The 23,691-nt window shown below is 45.0% G+C and overlaps 1 protein-coding gene across 10 annotated transcripts in view; it reads right to left on the bottom strand.

Annotated features, from left to right (window-relative positions):
- Positions 1 to 23,691, bottom strand: part of LOC119160764 (uncharacterized) — a 174,619-nt gene that overhangs the window by 51,867 nt on the left and 99,061 nt on the right. For 9 of the 10 annotated variants that reach the window (XM_075880990.1, XM_075880993.1, XM_075880988.1 and 6 more), the window contains 3 exons: positions 19,331 to 19,455; positions 6,089 to 6,149; positions 168 to 327 (listed from right to left, as the gene is read on the bottom strand). In XM_075880990.1, coding sequence (XP_075737105.1) covers positions 168 to 327; positions 6,089 to 6,149; positions 19,331 to 19,455 — 346 coding nt within the window. The remainder of the gene's footprint in view (positions 1 to 167; positions 328 to 6,088; positions 6,150 to 19,330; positions 19,456 to 23,691) is intronic. The other variant, XM_075880996.1, reaches the window with a different exon arrangement.

Raw genomic sequence — 23,691 nt, 5'->3', positions numbered from 1 at the left:
TTTTTGTTATATCGCAGTCAAAGCATGCTGTTTAATGCCACTGAGCAAAAATACGTAAATATGAGGAACAGCCGTGGGCTAATCTTGCAAAATCAAGGATCGCCCGCTCAACAGACTCAGCGAGCCACAACAACAATAGGAGCATAAGACCAGTCTGGTGGCATTACCGAATTCTCGCGGCCTGCTGTCCTGGACACTGGGAGGCATTTCCTTGCATTCGGTCCACGGCCGAAAAGGGAGCTCTGGCGATGACTGTGCTTGCTTGAGTGCGGCATGCATCGAGGCCCACGACTCGAGCAGGGCGGAAGCTGGGCTCTTCCATCCACTCTGTGAGAGCCCCCAATGCAGTGATGGTGTTCACACGGTCGCATTAGTTTGTCCAAATGGAGTTCTCCAAAAATAATAACCACCAGAAAGTGCATGAACTTGTCTAACAATTAGGGGTGCCACAGCCAAAATAGAATTTGGAGCAATTTTTGGAGCAGCAAATTGTTACTTTTAGAGCACAAAGACTATATACCCGAAGGGAACCCTGATGGGATGCAAAGCAGAAGCGGTGCGCATGGCATTGACCCGGTTAAAATGGGTATTGACGCGGGTGCTGGAAGAACAGTTTGAAGCAAAACTCAGTGTAGCATTTACTTGAGTAAACATTTGTGCGAAATGCAAAGACAGCGGAGGCAGGACACATTGAAGACACTTGTGCTTGGCTTCCTTGGCTCGCGTCTTGTCGTTGTCGGTGGTTGACTCGCACCTTGTCGGTGTCGGTGGTATTCAACTGCCAACACTTGCGTTCGGCTTCCCTGGCTCGCGCCTTGTCAGTGTTGATGACATTATTCGCGAACATGATCGACTTCGCTAACCCTCGCAACGCTGGCGACAGCCAGGAAAGGTACGCGCACACTAGTGGGAAGCATGCCCCGACGGTGTCCCACCCGTCGGCGTGATCGCGCGGCAAGCAGCGGTGTGCTGTCCACATTGTCGGCGCCGCGAGATTCTCAGAGCAAGCACAGCACTCACACCCGCCGGCTCATGGCTTCTTCTCGCCAACAGATGGAGAGAGGTGGCACGGGTGAAATGTTGCCCACTTGAGGAGTGGGCTCGAGTGTTGCGAGCGGTGGAGAGGGTGAAGCGAGAGAAATCAACACACATTGATAAGAGGGCGTGAGCGTGCAGTGTCAGTAAGAGCACTGCTATTTCACTAAAATTAGTATTATGAACCATCTCCCTGAGCAAATGATAATGTCCAAATCAGCACTTGCAAGGTCTGACTCTGCAAATTCAAATGTGGATCTACCAAGCTGGCGAGCTTAAGATTCCAGGATTCATAGGGGTGGCGAACAAATAAAAACTGGTAGACAGTTTTTTTTAGGGCACAAAACATGTCATACACTGCTCGAAATAATTGCCAGTAACTTTTTCAAGTGCCATCGATCGTACTACTACTCACAATTATGCGCCGTATATACGCATGAGTAGTTGAACAATATGTGCTGTGTCCAGTGATTAGTGCTAACAGCCCCTTCAAAATCAAAGCGCGCTTTTCTGCAGGACACTGGTGTACTGAGTGAATTGAGGTGAATTAAGCAGCATTCTGCATGAGCTAGAACAAGTCATAAAACACCGCTACCCCCCCTCTTTATTTTTCGCGATAGGATTTGGTTTAGGGCATAACTTCTTGTCTCACTTGCAAGGCACGCTCGACAAGCTAAAAGTAACAACGGCGTGTGCTTATTGGCCCGGCGACGACACCGGATATTCATTGCTGGGACGACGTAACTTCAAGACAGAAAAATGTTTTATGGGCTGTTGCTATGGCTACCAACGTGGTCGCCGGCAACACTAATTTTCGCAGGACGTCGGGTCTGTTCATGAATAGGAAATGTGGCATACGCTTCCAGCTTTAGTTGCTAACATGTCATAGCCACGTTTACTAACTAGGAAGTTCATATTTCCCATGAAGCATTGGTGGCTATAGCATCACTTTTTTTTTTTTTTTTTTTCGAGTTGTGTCGTCCTACCAATAGGTATCCGCAGCTGTCAGCAGACGGATGGCGCGTGGCTTTGTTACTTTAGCTGATTGCGTGTTGCGAGTGCCCTGACCTAATGGAGATACTATATCTTACACTATAGATTGGGGTTAGGGTCTGAGCGCTTGGATTGATTGATGACGCAAACTGAAAGCCGATAGCCAACTTGGGAGCTGTTTCTCGCTGAAATTAGCGCAACTGAGAAAACTTCAAGGCTGGTCGAGCCTTTGGGCACCAGCGTGGCGCAATTTCAGCAAATTTCATGGTTTTGGCGCAGCTCGGGGGAAGAATGGGGAATTACAGTCGAATCTCATTAATTAGAACACACTTAATTTGAACTTCCGGTTAATAAGAACTGACACTGTGGTCTCGTCAAAATATGTATATTCCAATGGGCGAAAACGCTCTGTAATTCGAACGCACAAGCACTTGCGACGGTTAATTCAAACATACCGCGCTACGAAAATGCTCTCAGCACCAGACCCAATTTTATTTTGTGATGGGACTTCTGACACTTCAACACTGCGTGTGAAGAAGGAAAAAAAGAAAAGGAGGGAAAAGGCTGCGGCGGAATTTTCGCTCTCTCTCAAAAGCCGATCAGCCATGCGCCTGCACCACGCTTTTCCCTTTTCCATCCCTGTCACATAGAGACCCTTCTCCTTTCAACCCCACGTGGGAAGAGAGCAAGAAAAAGCTGCCATGGAGTGTTCATTCTCTCCCGAATGCCGATCTGCTTCTCTCCGTGTGGAGACGCTCCTCCAATCTCGTCCCGTGCTGGCCACGCTGTAGCTACGATGCAGAGGGTAGCAGCGGAAAAGCAGTCATCGTCTTTAGAGGGTGTCGGCGCTAGACATCGCCACGCGCACCTACTCGTGTTAGGAGAATGCTGAAGCCAAAATAGAACCCTTTGCAAGCTGCATGCAAAATCGATAGACTTGCAGCAAAGCAAATGTGTGCAGATGCGTATCACTGATTACTTCAATTATTGACGGATGTCGTGTGATTTGTGGATAAATGTAAGTCTTCTTAAACTTTCCCCTCATGTGTTAGCTCAATGCGCATGCGCCACTGCATAGTGAGCCCTCCGTTCATTTAGCTTTCATTAATTCCAGCAAATTTTCGGGCCCATCCGAGTTCAAATTATCGAGATTTGACGATATATCAAATTGGCGCAATTGGCACAGCTATTCCACCCCTGAACAATACAGTAGAATCTCAGGTGATACAAATTCAAAGGGAGCACGCAAAATATTCATATCATCCCGAATTCATATCAACCAAAAACAAGTTAAAGCTGATCATGAAGGTGAACAAGAACTTTAGAGAGGTGAACTACTTCTTGCTGAAAAAAAAAGTCCATGATGTTCTTTCGAACTTTCCTGCCTTTACCTTTACCGCCTTTCAAAAAAATGCCGCAGCTTTCTCACTCATACTACTGCCGCTTAAAGCGCTTTCGCACTTGGCATCAACGGGAGCGAAAGCGCCAAACCTTGTTATAAATCCACTTGCTTCGTCGCTTAAGTGGCCGGAAATACGCGTTGTGATGCCGGCATGAAAAAGATCAGGCACACGGGAGAATTTAGGTGAAAATGCTAGAGCGGCCACAAATCCACATCTGCACCTATTGAAAATGTTCACATTCATTGTGCCAACCTCCGCTGCCTTCGCTGCTTGAGAATTCATTCCATTTTACTCGTTTCCTGAGCATCTGAATTCGTACAGAGTTCTAGTTTTGCATGCACAGGGTGCAGCAGCCAAAATACTATTTGGAGAAATTTTTAGAGCAGCGAAATGTTACTTTTGGAGCACTAATTTCCAAATTTGAAGCAGGTTGTGGGGAAAAATATGCATTTTTAGTATAAAATACTAAATTTGGGGAAGAGAAGGCTTACATTGGAAAAAAAAATTTTTAAACGATTCAACATCATCTAAATCAAGCACTGCACTGCTATTTCAATTAAAGTAGTATTTTGAACCACCCCGCTGAGAAAACAACGATAAAGTCCATATCAGCACTTGCTGTGCCTGTCAAATCATTTGACAAACTCTGCAAATTTAAACATCAATCTGCCAAGCTCGTGACCATAAAATTTGGGAGATTTTTAAAACCAAGAAGTAGGCGTGGCAAAAAAAAAAAGGCGTACAATTTAGTTTTTTTTTTGGGGGGGAAACGGAAATGTCATACACTGCTGTAAATGATCGCACGTAGCTTATTTATACTAGTACTCAGAATTGTGCACCGTACAAACACATGAGTAACTGAACAAAATTTGCAGTGTCCCATGACTAGCGCTAACAGCCCCCTCAAACCTCAACACGCTTTTGAGCAAGTCACAGGTGTACTGTGGCAATGGTGCCTCAAGTAGCACTAGAACAAAGCCATGAAATTTTTTAACCGCTGCCCCCTCTCCCACCCTTCCCGCCTCTTTTTTTTCTTTCACCGTGGGGTTATATACCTCTTTGGCTCCCTTGCAAGCTGTGTTTCACCGCGTAAAGTAACAACGGCGCGTGCCCACAGGCCCAGGGACAGTACGGGATATCTATCGCCCGGACCGCGGCAGGGACGATGCAACTACAAGACAAAAATAGATGTTTTATGAGCCACCGCTAAGGCAATCAACATGGACCCTGGAAACGCTGGCATTCACAGCACGTCCAGCTTGTTCACGCGAGAAAAATACGGTATACGCTTCCAGCTTTAGTTTTTAATAAGCCGTCGGCACGTTTTCAGGCTAGAAAATTTATATTTCCCGTGAACCGTTGGTGGCTTCAGCAACGCATTTCTGTCTTGAAGTTTCGTTGTCGTGCCGATACATATCTGCTGCGGTCAGTGGACCGATGGGCGTGTAGCGTGGTTACATTATCTGGTTGATCGCGTCTTGAGTGTGTAGGGCGGGTGGCTAGAATAGTTCAAGTATTCTAGGCACTATAGTGCAGGTCTGCACGCTTTGACTGAGGACACAAGCTGCAGGTGGCCAATGTGGCCTGCATTTCTTGCCTAAATTCGCGCACCTGAAGAAAATTTTGAGACTGGCTGGGCATTTTGGTGCAGCATGGCACAATTTCAGCAAATTTCATGGTTTTAGCGCAGCTTGGTGAAACAATCGAGAATTTTATCCGATTGGCCCAATTGGCACAGCTGTTGCACCCCTGCATGCAAAGCACTGAAAAGAAACAGCTTACATTTGTACAAAAGTTGTTTCGGGAGATACGTCAGTGTAAACGACACGAGCGGACACACACTGATAGCGGTGGCGACGGATTCAACCGGCAGTGCAAAAGTGAGACTGTTAGTGCATGCTGACTCGCTTCTGCTGCACCTTCTTCCTCAGCGATCGTAATCCAAACTAGGCTCTCGTTGAACGCATCCTTGACACAGCCGTGAGTTTTGTCGTGCTGAGAAAGTAGTTTGCGATTGCACCGATGCGAGCCACTGCCGACGCTTTTGCCGCCATGTTGAATTTGCAGCTTGTTAACATCGCACGGTCTGAGAGCTAGTGAAGCCAGTGTAGCCAAAGCCGTGAGGCGAAAAGACGATTTACTATCGCGTGGTGGAAAAATGGTTTCAGGCCGATTTTTTCATGTCATCCTCGCGACTAGGTTTTCTGGCCCCGCGAAGCGAGGAATATTGCCGCGAGTTTTGCCGCATTCCCTCCATTCGAGGCAAAGTGTGAACGAGCCTTCCTGCCACAGACAAGCCATGTTGCACCGTTCACATGCAGTGGTAATTGATGCGTTCATATCATGTATAATGTAGTGCATCCGAAGCAACCATAAAATTCGTATCATCGCAAAATTCGTATCGACCGTAATTGTACCATTGAAATTCTACTGTAATAAAAAAGCACCTTCAAATGTCAAACAACTCCTAAATATCTACGTACTGAAGGTATACATGTCTATTGTACAGATACTTTTCTTGCATGAAAAAGTGATTTTAATTTGTTGAAACTACATCTCAATATAGCTGGGTGACAATATTTACACTGTGTGGCAACTGTGCGCATGACATGACAGAGAAGCTGGAACCAATCCAAGATGGGTATCGCTCTACTCACGTTGCACAGGGTGGTGGGGTCCTGAGCTACACCTTGAGCATTCTGTTCGAGGCGGGAGAGCCTGTAGCAATAATAATGAAAAATGGCAAAAGATTAGCATTGGCCCGGCATTTGCCTTTGGTATACTTATTAACATAGATGATATGCTCCCTTTTAACGTCTTGCATACGCTCCAAGTTCCTACATCACAGTTATCCGATTATGGGTGTTACCCTATGAATGCAGGGGTGCAATCGCCGAAATGAAATTTGGAGCAATTTTTGGAGCAGTAAAATGTTACTTCTGGAGCACTGAAATCCAAATTTGGAGCAAATTGTTGAGAAAAAATTAATTTTTGATCATAAAAAACTGAATTTGTGGCAGTATCAAAAGAAGGCTTATATTTAGAAAAACATGTACCAACCAATCAACATCCCCTAAATCACGCAGAGTGAATATGAGCACTGCTATTTCAGTAAAACTATTTTGAACCACCCCACCGGGCAAACAATGATGAAGTCCACATTAGCATTTGCCCCGCCGGTCAAATCTTTTGACAGGCTCTGAGGATTCAAATGTCGATTTGCCAAGTTGGCGACCTTAGCGGAGGGGAAAAAAACTGGCACACTGTTTTGTTTGATTTTTTTTAGGGTAGCACAAATGTTGTACAGTGCTCCAAAAAACAATTGCCAGCAACTTTTTAGATGTCGGCGATCATACCAGTACTCACAATTATGCTGCGTATACACGCATGAGTAATTGAACAAACTGTGCTCTGTGCTGTGACAAATACTAACAGCCCCTTCCAAATCCTAGAACGCTTTTTTGTAGGTCACCAGTGTACTGCGGCAAAGGTGGCTTTAAGCGGCATTCTGCACAGGTTAGAACAAGGACAAAATATTTTAGAACCACCACTACAGCCCCCCCCCCCCCTCAATTAGGTTTAGGGTACAACTTCAAATGTAATCTAGTGAAACACGCTTGCAAGGCATATTTCACTAGATAAAGTAACACCGGCACGTACCCATTGACCCAGTGATGGCACCACTTATCTATGGTATGCGTCATTGCTATAGCAACTACACGTGGTTGCAGACAACACCGGCATTCACAGCACGTCGAGTTTGTTCATGTGCAGTAACAGCAGCATACGCTTCCACTTTAGATTTTTATCCATTGCAGTCAGTGAACCAACAGGCGCACGGCGATGTTACTTTATTTGGTCGATTGCATTTCGCGAATGTCCTGCTGTGGTTTAGGGTAAGGGTCGGAGCGCCTTTATTCCTGGATTGATTGAGGACGCAAACTACAGGTGGCCATTGCGGCCTTCGTTTTTTGCTGAAATCAGCTCACGAGCATTTCGGCTCAGCGTGGTGTAATTTCGGCAGATTTCATGGTTTTCGCGCAGCTCAGCACAAAAATGAAAGATCAAATTGGAGCAGCTGTAGTGGGAAGAGTCTTCTTAACGCAGGTAATTTTTTTTTTCCAGTATATGTCCCCCTTACCCTATGCTATAAGAACCGCCTGTAAAGTACATTAAATAAATCAATAATATTCCGTGGCAGATGAATAGAATTGCACCAGGTGTCAAAACATGTGAGCCGCACAACAAATGGGCGGCTGATTGGTTCATCCTTGTCACTGGGACAAAGCAGGGCACAATCCTGACAGGACACAAAGTGAAGAGATGACAGTGTTACCACTCCTTCTTTGTCTTGCGTACAAGTTCACCCATTACAAAGTGCTCAAACATGTTTGCGTGTTGCCTTAATAAACATGCAGTGGGTCTTTTGCAGGTTCACAAAAAGAACAGTCAAGTCATAGTGGGGACTTGATAACTGTACTTAGGAGAGACATTTTAGGAAAGTTTCAAACAGCCAAAGTTAAATGCACAGTTGTTCTTTCCCTTACGGCACAGTTGAGGCATGCACTGAGAACCAAAGCAGACTAGCACTTGAGAAGACAGTGGTCACGTGGTTCGAATACAGTGTCGCGTTTTACTCTTGAAGGCGAAGATCAAGTGTTCTTCAAGTTTTTTAAGCGTGCCTCTTTTATTCAAAAATAAACAAGCTAGTGGTGGAACGGGGTTCACGGATTTAGGAGCAGTCTTGGGAACAGGCAAAAGTGATTTTTGTAGCAGGCTTGAAGTACCAAGATAGGTGTTTCGGTGCAGGCATGGATTAGCTAGAAAGACATTATGAGCAAACTTAGAGCAGCCAGAAAGGCCTCTTCAAGCAAGTGTAAAGCAGTAAGAACATTGAGAGCAGATTTAGCCCAGTTCAAAGCTCATGTGAATTAACATTTGTTCAATGCTACATTTTTCAAACACTCAGCTAAATTGTGCAATAGCCTCATTCATGCAAAAAATATTATATAGGCGCTCCCACCAGGTTTTTGCCATTGCTGTCGTGTCACGTATGAATTCCAAATCGATAACATACCACCGCGCATCGTCTGTTTTATACATGCATAAAAGCGCACGGGCGGGGGCGACGTATGCGATTGAAGCAGAGATTAAGCGATCCGGCCCATCTCTGCCACTCGGAGGGCGCGTGTGATAACATCCTTTACCCCTGCCCGGGAGGCCTGTAGTTGAAGTAGAGCGAAAGCACTCAACCCGTCATAGAAGAGCAGAAAAAAAAAAAAAAAATGAGGAGGGGGGGGGGGGGCAGCTGTCGCTTAAGCAACAATCATGAACTTAGCTTGTAATGGCGTGGTCGCGATCGCTGGTGTGCACGTTAACTAGGCAGCCATTAGCGGGCGACTCGCATACATTTCCGCAGATTGCACTATCATTGCTAAGAGACTGTGTGAAAAGTGCTTCTCTCCTTGAAGTGGCTCTATTCCCGTATATCAACGTTTGTGCAGCTATGTGAAATCGGAACCAAGAGAGTTAGCTGCCGGCCTCACTTCGTATAACATTACGATTTGCTGCTATCGCATTCACTACTTCACCCTTACAATGCAACTGTGACTTTCTTTCGTTATCTAGAGCCCCCCCCCCTGAATGCGTGAGCGAGCGTCAACCACCGAGTCGATAAGCCCAAAGCGCAGCAGTCAATGAACGAGAATCAATGAGCAGTCATGTGCACCTGCCTTTGCTAGGCTGAACCGGGAACTGCACACCACCCCTCTTATGAGCCCCTGTCACAGATATCCTTCATTTCTTTACCGAACGTTGCCATCATGTCATAAAAAAAGTTTCACCAAAATGGTAACGCGACTACTGCGATAGCAACAAACTAAGCCTGGCGGCGAACTCTTAGATCGGATATTGCGTACCTCTACAAAACGCTGGAATAAAAGAATATAGCCGTGCCAGCGAGAGATACTCTTCTCCCAGTCTCTTCACATTGAGAGCGTAGCACTTGGAATGGTTCTCAAGCTATTCATGCCGATACCTGCCACGATCGCACGCGCATAGACGGTTACTCTTGAAGCAATCATAGCCTTTAAGAAAACGATACTATAACCATTTCGATGGAATGAAAAAGAATGTTTCAGCCACGTTTCCGGAAATGGTGCTTGATGGCTTTCGCACTTTTCGGCTGAATTCTGGTGCAGCAGTGCAGTGCCGCGCTGATAAGCGAGTTGGACGCAGCAGGGGTGGTTTGGCGCAGGATGGCGCAGGTAAGCATGTTTGGCGTACAATGGCACAAATGGCGCAGCTGTTCCACCCCTGGAACTAGGCCAATCTGCGATTTTGCTACCATTGCATCCCAATGTTTTTAAGCCATACTGTTTTTTTATTAAAACTCGCTTGCACAAGTTGGCTCATACTTCAAGGTAAAACTGGTGCGCACAAACGGGCACTGCATGAATGAGCGTGCAAGGGAACACAAGCTGTCAATTAGAAACAATGGGAACTCCCATTCACCTGCACATTGTCAGGCTTGCATGTGTGCACTGACTTTCCGAAAGATTAAGATACTGAGCAGCAGCAATGACATTGCAGCCCGCAAACTTATGGAGGCTTTCTATATATTCGTAAGAGACAACACTTGATTAAGCGACACGTCTGCATCATTATTTGATAGAGAGTGCAAATTTTTTGCACTTTCTCTTGTAACCAGTCTGATCGTGACCACTTTTATTACTTGCACAAGTCTCCCTTAGGAGTATACATTGAAGGGTAACAAAATATAAAAGTTAGCAGAAAGTTTGTGCCCGTCCCTGTTTACTCTTTCTGTGTTGTAGTTCTGTTTATTTGCATGTACAAGTGAAAACTTTGACATCTAGTACATTCGAAACCACTAGATAACCACTTATTTTCATTCTTAATGATTATTTTAAGAAATACACCATGCATAGGCTCTCAACATGTTATTTTTTTATATGTCCTTTCTAATAAAATCTGCAGAGTGTGTGCACAAAAACAAACTGTGCAAAAATGAGAATGTACACAAGGCAAAGAAGGAACGGCAACAGCATTGCTGTCATCTCTTCCCCTTGCATCCTGTCAGAATTGTGCCCTGCTTTTTCATAGTCACAAGCATGTAGCAACTATCCCAAGCCGCAGCTCTACAATGCAGACAATAACACAAAGAAAAGAGGAACCACTAGGTTCATGCCATCAGACTCGTTACCACTAAAGAGACTATGATTTTCTTGTAAACAAAAGACTAAAAATACTAGTGAAACATAAATTTACGGTAGGTTTAGCTCATTCGTGCCAATGTTGCGATGTTACTTCAGACCCCAAAACCAGGTTCAAAACTGAACCTTTTGACAGAGCTGAATATCTGACTGTGTAATTAATTAGGACTTTCACAATGCTCTAACCAAAAATGGGTTTATTTTCCAACGTTTTGAAACCTACTCAGTTGCTCCTTCACTGGCAGCGGAGGTGTTGAGGTGCAACTCATAACTGCATGGGGGTTGATGGGCCGGAGGCGACCAAGGACTGCTGAACTTTCAGTTTGGCTTGCTTTTCTTGCTGTTGTTAGGCTGTGGACGTAAACAGACAGTAGTTTTTCTTTTGACCAGTTTATGTTGTTTTTGGTGCTTCGGATGTACCATGATTCCAGTAACAGCCATTTTGTAGGTTTGTTTCTGTTGTCATGTTGTCGGTTTTTTTCGAAAGCAACGTTATGGGTCAGCGTCTTTCGAGTGTTTTGCAAGGGGGTTTTGATGTATTCAAAACGTCCTCACGTCGTTTTTGGGCTGCCTAATTCTTTCAGTTGGGTTTTTTGTTTCATTGATGTATGTGACCTGGAAGTCATAACATTTAATTTTGTATACAATGCCCAACGCTTTCTCCCTCAGCAGAAGATTTATTGAGTTGATTGGCTTGTGTGAGACCATTACCCTTCCTTTCTTGAGGATTCTGCCCATGGCTTCACTGGCGCCTTTTACATAGAAGAGGATGATTTGCTTCTGGGAAGGAGGGGACGCCGCAGGATCCTATGAAAGTTTTTTTCTTTTATGCTGCCAAATCACTTTCTGAATGAAAAAAAATAAACCAATTTTTGGTAGGATTGTGAAAGCATCAAAGCCAGGTTGTACTACACCTGGAATCCTCACAATATAAGCAAGTACACAGCAACATCTGTGGCTGTTTTTTTGCAAGCCCAAAATTTAACTGCGTGGCATCATTAGAGGGAGGCTGCCCAATCAGAAAACTAGAGGCGACCAAATAATATTGTATCCTGAAATGAAAAATGTATGGACACCCAAGTTTTTATTAAATTTAGGTAAGTGCCAAAGAACTCCAGGTGGTCAGAGTTCTCCACTTTGGTATCATTTCTTCTGGTAGCAAGTAAATTAACCTTCTTGTTTTATTTTCTCTCTAATTTCAAGGTGTACATTTAAGCTGATATGAATTTCGATGTGATATTGTATATTTGCACTATTTCTACATCCAAGTATGATATGAATTCTTTGAAAGACCTTGTGAGATGTGTATTACCAAGGTTTCACCATATCATTGTACTAGAGCAAGACATCCGGGTCATACCATGCCAAACATCCTAGCCCCTTTGGCGACCATCTCAAATGTATTAGAAAAAATCGTGATGATTCATTGGATTGAAAACAGTAAACTGCTAGAATATTTCTGAGAGAAGAAGTTTTTTGGTCAAGTAGCTGCTTTCTGAACTTCCCGGAATGTCACACAAACACAATATTCTTGATGACAACATAGACACATAGCATCATAACATGGAGTAGGAGGCAGCCTTAGTGGTGGCCACATGATTGATTAAGGCAATTACATTCCGAAACTATGTGTGGAAAAAATGTATTCCTGAATGACTCAGTTCTGCACTTGTGATGTCTAATTTTGTCAGTACGATCAATGCCTGATGAGATCTAGTGCGGATGAAGTATGTATCTATACCTGTTCTTGTATAGCCCTTTGAAGGATAATGGGACAAAAACGTCCCACTTTTTACTCTCACAAAAACGCTGTCGCAGTTAAAACTGGACGAACTTGGTGCAAAAGGAATGTGCTGCCATCGATTATCAGTCACTGATAATGTTTTTTGCGGCAGTTTCTATGCGGTTACATAGGTGTTGTTGTAGATCCGATGAATTAAAATTCGCCTTGTTTTGATTGCGAGGTTCAGAATTTTTGCTCCCATAGGACTGGATCTATGACATTTCAGGATGAATGGTAATATTTTTCTTTTTCTCCCTTCTCGGAAGCTGTCTTCCACATGCTTTGGTGCCAATATTTTAGAAATCGGAGTATTTGGAGGCTAGATATAACGGTCAGTGCCAGCGTACTTCCAAATTTTAGGGGCGTTTTTCTAGGCCTAACTGACACTAACTTTTTTTGTTCAGATATATTTCTCGATTTATTAATTTCAGCCGACTCCCCTTCACGTGAAAAGGCACTCGAGCTATTTTTCAGCTTGCCCGACGAATCTGAAACAAGTGGGGCCGAGGCAGAAAGCAGTGAAGATGAGTTCGTGCCGGAGCTCGCGCCACAAGACTTGAGTGTCGATGAAGACGAAGATAAACCTGGGCCATCGAAAAGGAAATGAAAAAAAAAAAAAAAAATGTCGACAAAGAACTTCAAAAAGCAGGAAAAGAGCAAACCAGAAAATAATAGAGACTAATGTAGAAGCAGCTGCTGTTGAAGAAGAAATCAGTGAAGGGTGGAATGAAAATAAACCAAACATTTCTTTCGGGAGTACGAAATCATGGGACCCCAGAGTTCACGAAAAAGGCGGTGCCACGTGCAGTAGATTGCTTCACGTTGTATTTTGACAACGAGACAATTGATATGATATTAGAGCACACTAACCCTGCTGGTGTCGAAAAGTACACGATGAAGTGGGCTGCGCTCACAGCAGATGAGCTAAAAGCTTATTTTGGTTTGCTTGTGCTGATGAGCATGTCACCACGGCACCACTTTTACCATTATTGGAGCCGCGATTCGCTTTTCAACTCTGAAGAAATTGCCAAAGTGATGTCGTTCAAGCGTTTTCAGTACATCATGAACTCCCTTCATGTGAACGATCACAGTAAAGAAAAGAAGAAAGGAGAAGATAGTTATGATAGACTTGCAAAACTGCGTCCCCTCATCAACAAGCTGGACAGGAGCTTCCAGGAGGAGTACTTGCCATCATCCTATCAGGCCATTGATGAAAGCATGATTGCTTTCAAAGAAAGGTCTAGCATGAAGCAGTACTTTCCGAGGAAGCCCATAAAACGTGGATATAAATTTGGTGCAGGGCAGACTCCAAGACAGGCTATTTGCTTTAATTTGAGGTATATGAAGGAAAGAATGCATCACGACCAGCCAACCAAAGCCTTGGAAACCATTTTGTGCTTTCCCTGTCAGAGAATGTAAAGCCTGGAACGCAGCTGTTCTTTGACAATTACCGTATAAACCGAACTATAGATCGAGTGGGAGGAATATAGGTCGACCCCCAAGTTCAGGATATCGAAAAAAAAAAGAAAAACAACCCATAATTGCCGAACGACATTTATTTCCCAATTAGGCTCACTGCACCCCGATCGTCGAAGCTCCCCTCAACCACCATCGCAACTGTTCCTATTCGTCAGACGAAGCACCACTGTCTTCTGAAGACGAGAGTTTGTCGCTCGCCGCCTCCCACAGGGCGTTGTCTTCCGCGCCATACAGCGAGTTGCTGATGGAACATTCCTAAAAGAATTTTCCACCATAGAATCTGGCAAGGAACGCCAGGCAGAAAGCACCTAGCCACAAACAGTCGCAAGCGGAGACCTCTGTAGCCGGCGCGTCGGTGTCTTTGGGTTGTCGCCGGACATCCACCTTTAGTACTCCAGTTGCACTCGGTCCTTGAACGGCTTGTTTAGTACAACGTCGATCGGTTGGAGGGTGGACGTCATACCACCTGGTATCACGGCGAGGTCCGTTTTTACATCGCCTAGTGCGCGCTTCACGGCGTCGATCAAGTGACTACAAAACGCATATGACACCAGCATGCTGCTAAGACGCAGCAGTGCACCTGGCCGACGGTTGCAGACTACTCGTATCTATTCGAGCATCATAGCCTCGTCCATGTATCCTTTTTTGTTGATGCGAACGACAACACCGGGCCGGAACACTTTCTTCAGCATTGTCTTACAATTGCAAATAATGAAGGGCGGAAGCTTTCTACCATCTTCCATGCATGCCAGCATGACGATGAAGCGCGAGTTCTCGTTGCCAGTGGACAACAGCTTCATATCCTTGGCATCACGCTGCATGATCAGGCCCCACCACGGTGGTTTAGTGGCTAAAGTACTCGGCCGCTGACTAGCAGGGCGCGGGCTCGAATCCCGGCTGTGGCGGCTGCATTTCCGATGGAGGCGGAAATGTTGTAAGCCTGTGTGCTCAGATTTGGGTGCACGTTAAAGAACCCCAGGTGGTCGAAACTTCCGGAGCCCTCCACTACGGCGTCTCTCATAATCATATGGTGGTTTTGGGACGTTAAACCCCACATATCAATCAATGCTGCATGATCATGCTCGATGAAGGCATGTCAAACCACACGGGGGTCTCATCGGCATTGTCAATCTGCCCCATCATGTAGTTGTTCTGCTCCCGAAGCCGGTTCACGAAGCCTTGAAAGTTTATAAACTTGTCCTCGAACTCGTCTGGAAAGTTCTGACATATGGATGTGTGCCACCGAAAAGGAAATCCTTTGCGTCTCATGAATCGACGCACCCAAGAGTTTGGTGCACGAAACTCTTCTCTCGTGGGCACAGCTTCTCCAGTAAGTTCCACAGCTTTCTTGCGAATGTTATCCATGGTCACTGGCAGCGAGCACGCATGAACTTCCCACATAAAGTTCCCTAGCGTATTCTCCAGCTACGGATGAAGCGCACTTTGCAAACGAAATGAAATTTTCCGAGGATTGCACATCTGCAGCTTCCCTTTCTGCCCCCTCCAATAGCGCACGCTTTTTTCTGATACACCAAAGCGGCACTGAGCAGCCACATTCCCATTGGCTTCTGTGAACTCAACAACCTCTAGTTTAAATGCAGCTGAGTACTGCCTTCTCGTACCGCTACTCGTATTCAGTGAACGAAAAAAAGACCACTAAAAATGAAACACAATGTCAAGCGGAGCGAGAACTTGGAACAGATCGAAGGCAAATCACGAACACAAAAAAACAGACAAGAGAGAAAAAACAACAACCTGCTATTGGATTTGAATGTGAATATGGCCGTGTCCAGGTTCTCATGCACATGCAAGCCACATGTTGCCAGACAGTGGTGAACTGTCGGCTAGACACCGCTATATGAGACAACGGGCGACCTTTAGCTTGTTGCTTTATTGAAAATATCTCTACCTATATTCCAGTTTATACGGTACATTATATGCACCAAACTGATGGAAACTCTTACCAAGAGGATATTCCTTGTCGCAGGTATTACCTGTGGAACTAAAACAAAACAATTAGCTCATAAAAGGACACTACATCTGGCACCCCAAAGGTCAGGTTACAGCTTATTAGTGGCAGGACACCAAAAAAGTCCGCCTGTTGTCAAACTTTCATAATCCAACGGAAACTGTGGAAGTACCACGAAAGCTTACAAATGGCTCTTCGGTGGCTGTAACCTGCCCGAAAGCTGTGGCAGACTACAACCTGTGGATGGGAGCTGTGGACAGATGTTCCAAGAAGTCGTGGTACCGCATCTTTTATTTTCTCTTTGACACAGCTGTCATCAACGCATTCGTACAGCACAACGCCAACAACGACATAAGCTACATGTGGTTTTGTCTTGTGCTAGGGCAACAAATGATAAACAGACATACTTTCAGGCACTACACAAGGACTGCGCCATTCCGAAAAAACAAGCAGGGACAGAAGAACGGTCATAAGATGGTTGGAGTATCGGATGAAATCGGATTCACAGGAGGCGACCACAATCCACAAAAAGGAATCTCACGGAGAAGGTACAGATGGTGTTCAGAAACTGGAAATGAGGTCCGCACAAAGTTCACATGTGCAGCTTGCAAGGTGCCACTCTGTCCCACTTGTTTTGGTGCATTTCACTCTAAGTAAGCACGTAAGTGAAATCGGGAAAGTACATTCACGAGACAATGGGACAGTGTTATCCCACTTTTCATGGGGCCTGAATACACCAATAGAACATATACGTCCCAATTTTCTCTAATAAACTAAGCATGTTATTAACCTGAAATATTTCGCTTATCATTTCTAAACTGTTAAAAAGCTCAGAGAAGCAAAAATAGTTTCAATTTGCCTTGAAAAATATAGACCTCACAAAGGGATAAAATATTTTATGCAACATTTTCAATCTTGACTTTTTCCTTCATATTTCCAGCGTCTCCCACCCGAAATTCTCTTTTACAAGGTATGTAGTGCCTTCATCATCATCATCATTATTTGTCACCATGCTGCGCTTCTCACGCTGGTGAGGCTTGGAGCTTGAGGCACGTGCTCGAGCTCCAAGCCTGAGCTCCAAGTGAAGTCCTCGCGTCTGGCAGCTAGGACGCTACAAGTGGTGACTTGAGGGATGCGCCCTTTGCCGAGCAGACCGCTGCCATGCTTCCGCAACTCTGCCCACCAGTGAAGCCTTTCTACACCGACTACCCCAAAGTATGGTTCACGCAGGTCGACGCCATTGTCACAATGAATGGTGTCACGAACCAGCCGCTTATGCACGCCATCTTACTCGATACACTGCCGGTCAAGTTTTGTCATCTCGCAGCCACATCAAGCTTCAGCCCGCAGCCCTACGATAACCTCTGCTCTGTGGTGCTGGCCTGCTATGGCCTCGCCTATCGCACGCTTCTGGGAGCCCGCGACCTCCAGGTTTCCCCGGCGTCACAGCGAGCGGCACCAACCGACCCGCAGCCCTGCCTTGACCATGACTTTGCTCTTCAGACTACGTCACATCCAACTTCACATCCGGTCACCAGCAGAAGTTCCGCGTCCGACCATTCACCCGACGAGGTTCATGACATTTGTGCCACATTCGCAACTCATCAGCAATGAAGTGCTTTTTTTTTATGTCCTCGGCCAATGATCCTTCAAGCACGCTCGCCATCCGCATGTCTTCTCTGACCTCCATGGCGCACGACCCTTCAGACGTGTCAGACTCCACGACAGCTACATCACTGCACGCCCCAGAGTCCGCCACGCTTATAGACATCGTCACCCAATGGTCGCAGAGGATTCATTGTCGACGATTTCCAAAGGCGACTCTCCACCTACCTCAACGTTCTGCGCGTCCTGCTAGCAGCGACCAGCCACGCCTTCACAGTCTCCCACAGCCGAAGTTAAAGCCCCCAGCCATCTATGGCCAAACTTCCGAGATGCTGCGACTATGACCGACGCTCCCGAGTACGACGTGCCTGGTCTGTCTACGGCATAGCAGACCGCACATGCTGCGTCTGCCATAGAGGCAGCCATCGTCTACGTCGACCTACGCATGAGCCCTCGTGTGCTAATCACCGAAGGTGCTTCTATGAGTCTAGATGCACTGACTGTTCCTCTTTCCGAGTCCATGCTTGCTGTGTGCCATGACGTGCCTCCTGCAGAGTTCTCGACCGAGGACGCTAACAAGCCAGTGTACAACTCGAAGACGGGCAGGCCCTTTGACGCATCAGAAGCGTTCTCTCCCTTGGCCCGATGTGCTGACTGACCATGTACTGTCCCCCCCACTACAAGCAATGCGTGCAGCATGGTCCTTTGAGCACTGTGTTTTCGTGTCTGCTAACTCGTTACCCGTGTCAAAACACCGGCCGCCGTAAGACACACAGGGAATCGTTGCACCACCACCAACGTCCACAGCAGTACCACCGATCGATCCTCTGCCAATGTTAGCGGCCATACCGACACATTGATCGCGCCCGCTCTCAGCCGTGTTCACTCGCGCCACTTGGTGCGCTCATGAACGCACCCACCAAGCCATCGGGGCACCTGATTGTCTATATAAACGCACCGGTTTCTTGTTCCTTGGCCACTGCGTTCCTCCCACTGCCAACCATCGAAACAATCATGAAGACCGTCTGATTTTTCATGCTAACGTTTTGTACTTCCCAAAGGACACCCTACGGATTGTCGTTCATGTAAATTATCTCTTTCCCTGTTTCTTTTATAGCCTTTGAAATCCTACAAAGGGCTAGGGCGGGAACCTTGTAGTGCCTTCATCATCATCATCACTCAGTGACCACGCTGCGCCTCTCGTGCTGCTCGGAGCTTAAGGTGCGTGCTAGAACAGAACGAGTCCCTACGCCTGGCGGTACGGACGCAGGCAGCCGTCGCTGCTCCGCTTTGACCTTCAAAAATAAAGTGGCGAGATCCCACACGTCTCTCTGCCTCTCGCTACAGGTATGTTAAATTGCCTCCTATAATTATTGAGAACAAACCGTGCCTCTAAGTTCTGTACCTTTTCTAGTAGCTCAATGTCTTTTTTTTACTCACAAGTCCCGCACTGTACAGGCATATTTGAGCACAGATCAGATATTCATTACATGCAGTAGTTGTTCTAAGTGGTCTACGCTGGAGAATTTTTATGAACTGAAAGGTTACTTTTCAAAAAGATGCTTACTGCAACAATAAAACCAGATATGAAATGCATCAATTAAAAAGTAAAGGTGAATTGTGGTTGGTCCTCTTTTACATTCAGCAGTTCTCCACAAAGCCTTTTGTTATAACAAAGGCAGTCTATATTTTTGCACAGAAATTTGTGCAAATTTGTGTCTTTTTACATATGCACTGCACCTGCATACGATTTGTAAAGTCAACTTTATCATGAAAAAAATTGCACTAAGTACTGAGTGTCACAAACAAGGAGGCGCTATCTGTCACTGACCTGGCATCTTCCAGCTCCGCTTCATCTCCCTTTTTAAACTCCAAGTTGAGTGGATGCTCCATGCTGTACACGCGGTGCACCGATGACTGCAGCAAACTAGCAACAGTTGCAGATTCACTTCTTGCCTGACAATACAAGGGACAGGGGTATTAAAAGCAGCACAGGCAAATTTCTATACAGACAGCAATGCCACCAGCATAAAGGCACATAAAATGTTGGAGAAGTTGGTGAGATGCTTGTAGAAAATCTAAAAAAAAAAGCACACGATACGAGAAAGAAGGCAGACGCACAATGCTTGAACTACCCAATTGTGAACTGCACTGTGTGTGTGTCTCATCTCTTCCCTGCCGACGTCTTCAAAGCGCACTCACATCGATGACGTGCAGAACCGACTAGCCCATCTAAACACATTAAAAAGAATGCGACATTATTGAAGAAAAACGTACAACCAAGAAACCTCACAATGTATGTGCAGTGCATTCTTATCGCCTACCACATCACCAGGTGAAAGAAAGATAAAGTACACAAACATGTTTCTTGCCATTACAGCAAAATAATAAATTTTTTATCAAGGAGGTCTATCAAGAGCGTGCTTATAAAGTTTTCTCTGATCCTCTTAAAATGGTATGCCTCCACAATTTTCTGAACCCATTTTCCCTTCCTTTACAAGGTAACCAACATTAGTTAAAAGTGGGTGGCAACCACATACACAACAGTGATGGGCCAGATTAACATCATCAATCGAATTCAAAGAAGCGTGATGCTCACACAGCTGAGAAATGATGCATCGGCCAGCTTGGCCTACGTATACATTATCACAAGTCAGCAAAATGTTGTGCACTACAAATATAGCACATTTAGTGAAACAACACTTGTGCTTTGTGGCGCAAACTGAATTACTAGTAGCCCTTTCATGAGCCACTCATGTAGCCCTTCCACAAGCCACTCATAAGTTTATGCAGGTGAGCTTGCAAGGAGCTAAAAGTAAAATATTTATACGCTGTCGTCGAAATATACGTTTTCGATATTATGCAAAACCTTAAGCGTGTAACGTAGGACTTGAAAAAGTTTCTTTTGAATGCCTTGTGCTAGCATTCTACTACTAGCTTCTGGTCTCTTAGTCTTCGCTAGTACAGATTCTGCCATAGCGTATTATTTTACTTATTTTCCAATACTGCAGCCCGGTACAGGGCTTTCGCAGGAGTGAGTACAGAGCAGTAAAAATACAAAAAATATACTGAATAATTGAAATAAATACAAACATTGACAGATCAAATAATTACGAAAAATGATATACAATGATTATACAAACATTGCAAAGGTAGAAGACATCTTTTAGTGCCTTGAAAAATTCATCTTTTCCTAATAAGCAAATGTCGCCTGGTATGATATTCTACATTCCAATACATCAGGGGAAAAAAGTGTATTTGAAGAAGTCTGTGCGATGATGAAACACACATACGTTGAGTGTGTGGCTGTTTGTGGTGAATGTTGTTTTTGCAGAGCCTATGTAGTTGTTGTGCGATGAATATTGTGGTGAATTTAAAAAAAAAAGTGGAAAAGTAGAGACTCGATGTCGTGTCTTTCAGAAACTGAAGTTAAACCAAGGTGCGTTAGACGGGATGTCGGTGGGAAATTGCAGTCATAAAGTCTATATATGAAACGAATGGCTTTTTTCTGGATGGATTCAATGCGTTTTATGTCACCAATTTTGTATGGGTACCATAGAGTGGCGTCAAATTCAAGTATTGGCCTTACGAGAGTTTTATGTGTTAACAATTTTGTTCCTTTTGGGGCTAAATATAGTGAACAGTTAAGATATCCGAGTTTTTTCAAAGCTTTGTTGCAAGTTGTGTTAATACATCGAGACCATGATAAGTTTGTGGTGAAAAGGAGGCCAAGATATTTGTATTGTGGGACCTGCTGTACAACGTAGTTATTGAACGAATAATTGAATGCTGATGGGGTTTTCCGCCTGCTAAAACGCATGGCAGTACTACATAACAAGTAATTAGCATTAGTATTACACAATACAACAGTAGGAAAAGCAGAGATAACTGCATAATACACTACTCTTTCAGTAAACAGAAATCTGTTAAATGAATCCATCTTGGTAGAAAGCACAGCAACTATTACACAGAACACACAAGACAGGCGCTTATGTTGTGTTGTAAGCGCTTGTGTTGTGTATTTTATGTAATAGTTGCTGCGCTTCCTACCACGATGGATTCATACTAACTGGCCTGATACAATTGTTTATTGTGTTAAATAGAATTGCTGCTTAAGGGGGGAGGCTACCCTGGAGACCGACCTTTTTTATTTTTTAAGATATCTGGATGAAACTTTCAGGGGTTGTTCACTACAATAAAACTAGCACAACTGCTAAGTTTCACGAAGCTGTGTTTCTTAGTTCCAGAGTTATTGAGGTTTAACTGGGTGCTTCACATGGGTGCCTGAGGAAGAGTCGTGAGAAATCCCAGGACATAGTAGAAAGCTGAAATTCATTGTGGTCATTCCTTGATAGCTATCCCAGGGCGCTACAAAGCAGTTTTTTTTTATTCCCCCCCCCCAAAATTTTCACGCAACTTTGAATTTGATGTAACCAGTAATGACCAGATTCATCAAAAATTAATTGTTTATTATAAATTAACAGCCCCAATTTTCAAAAAAAGGAGCTTGTTACGCCCTTGCAAGGTCATTCAGGAACAGAATAAAAAAAACGGCACACAAATCTGATGAACGGTTTTCGAGTTCTTGCTTTCCTCAGCACCACAACTAGCAAAAAAATCCGTTCTGAGAAAACAGGCCGAGAAAGTTCAAAACACGTGTTTTCTTCAAAAAGCTCCACCACAGTAGCTAGAAGTGTCCTGGCGCACTCTTTTCTTCTTTTGCCTGGCCTCCATCTTCTCTTGGTGTCTTTTAGAATTCTTTTTTAGGCGTAAAGCGTCTTTTTCACGAGCTCGCTGGATGGCCAGATGACCTGGTTGAAGTCCAATGGAGTCCGATATCACTTGGGTTGCTTTGCAGCAGCCGGCATTGTAGCGCAGCACTGCTTCATGCAGTGCTGTTTCTACCGCGATCAAGGATGAGTGTTGTTCCTTCGGCATCAGAGACCACAGAATGGAGTGGAATGATTCTGATGCATTTAGCGTCTTCGCTCCCAGGCAGCGCTGAAGAAGCGACTTTTGTGACAGTCTTTCGTAGATGGGCAGCATAACTGCAGCGACATAGTCCGGTAGGCTGTGTTTATGTTTTGGCTGTGGCTCACGATTTGCCTCTGCAGCTCTATGGCAGCACCACGATTGAGCCCCCTCTGGGCAAAGTTCATGGTGAGGGCCCTGGTCAGTCGATGTGACATGGTGATATGTTGCCATCACTGCACGCTGCATGGCTGTTAGGTCAGTTGAATTGTTTCTCAGGGCCCAACCATAATATCCTGTCAGCTTTTCAATGAGGGCTTTAGTCAGCTTCCCCTTCCCACTCAGTGGCTTATCACTTTTCTGCACAATGTTTCGAAGAGCACTTCCAATCCTTTTCTGAACATGGTTCAGACATTCTTCTTTTACAATTGGCACTAGCCCGTACACATTCTCTTCTGTGAGGGCAGCGAAGGTACGGCTATCTCCGTCGGACACAAGAGTGGTGTACCGCAGGCCATGCTTGGATACAGACCGCCCAAAGAGAGTCAAGCCTGCCTCCACTTCCATGCTTCCCGATTTTGCGTCTGTGTTTTTCTGGCAAATGTGGTGCTTCTGCCAGCTTTCGTATGCTGCATCTCCAGGTTTGGGCCCTGTTTGGCATCCAAGGCAGTGGTTTGAAAGAACTACAGCATCCAAGATGAGACCTGTAAAGAAGTCAATTACCGATCCCACTCTGATATGTGATGTGTGACCCCGCTTATGCCATGTGCCATCGTACACTACGGTGATGTCCTTGCAGAAGCTGGGGTCCATTTCTTTATATGTTTTGATCACTGCTGTGGCAGAATCAGCATAAAACTTCTCCAAAGCGATGGCCTCTGGCTTCCTGAACGTCTCTTTCAAGTGCTTTTGAAACGTCTTGTGGTGAAGACCTCTGTAAGAGACGTTCATGGCAGCCCAAAAGTCATTAAGAGCTGTTTGCCCCTTGTTTATTTGCTTTATAGCCATTATGGCATGGACATTTACATCGAAGGCCTGCGTGTCCTTTTTGCGGGGTGATGTCCATAATTTATCGACGGTGCCACAAGAGGCGCACACGACTTCAAGTTTTGTTGCAAGTCCAAGCTTGGTGCTCTCTCGGACAGTCATAGCACCTTTCAAACATTCTTTGCACACTGTGCGGCTGAGCACGACGTTAAAGATGTTCATTTGAACGAGCGA

The sequence above is a fragment of the Rhipicephalus microplus genome, chromosome X (assembly GCF_043290135.1).
Source record: "Rhipicephalus microplus isolate Deutch F79 chromosome X, USDA_Rmic, whole genome shotgun sequence".
Classification (NCBI taxonomy): Eukaryota; Metazoa; Arthropoda; class Arachnida; order Ixodida; family Ixodidae; genus Rhipicephalus; species Rhipicephalus microplus.
This window is presented reverse-complemented; position numbering and strand designations above follow the sequence as displayed.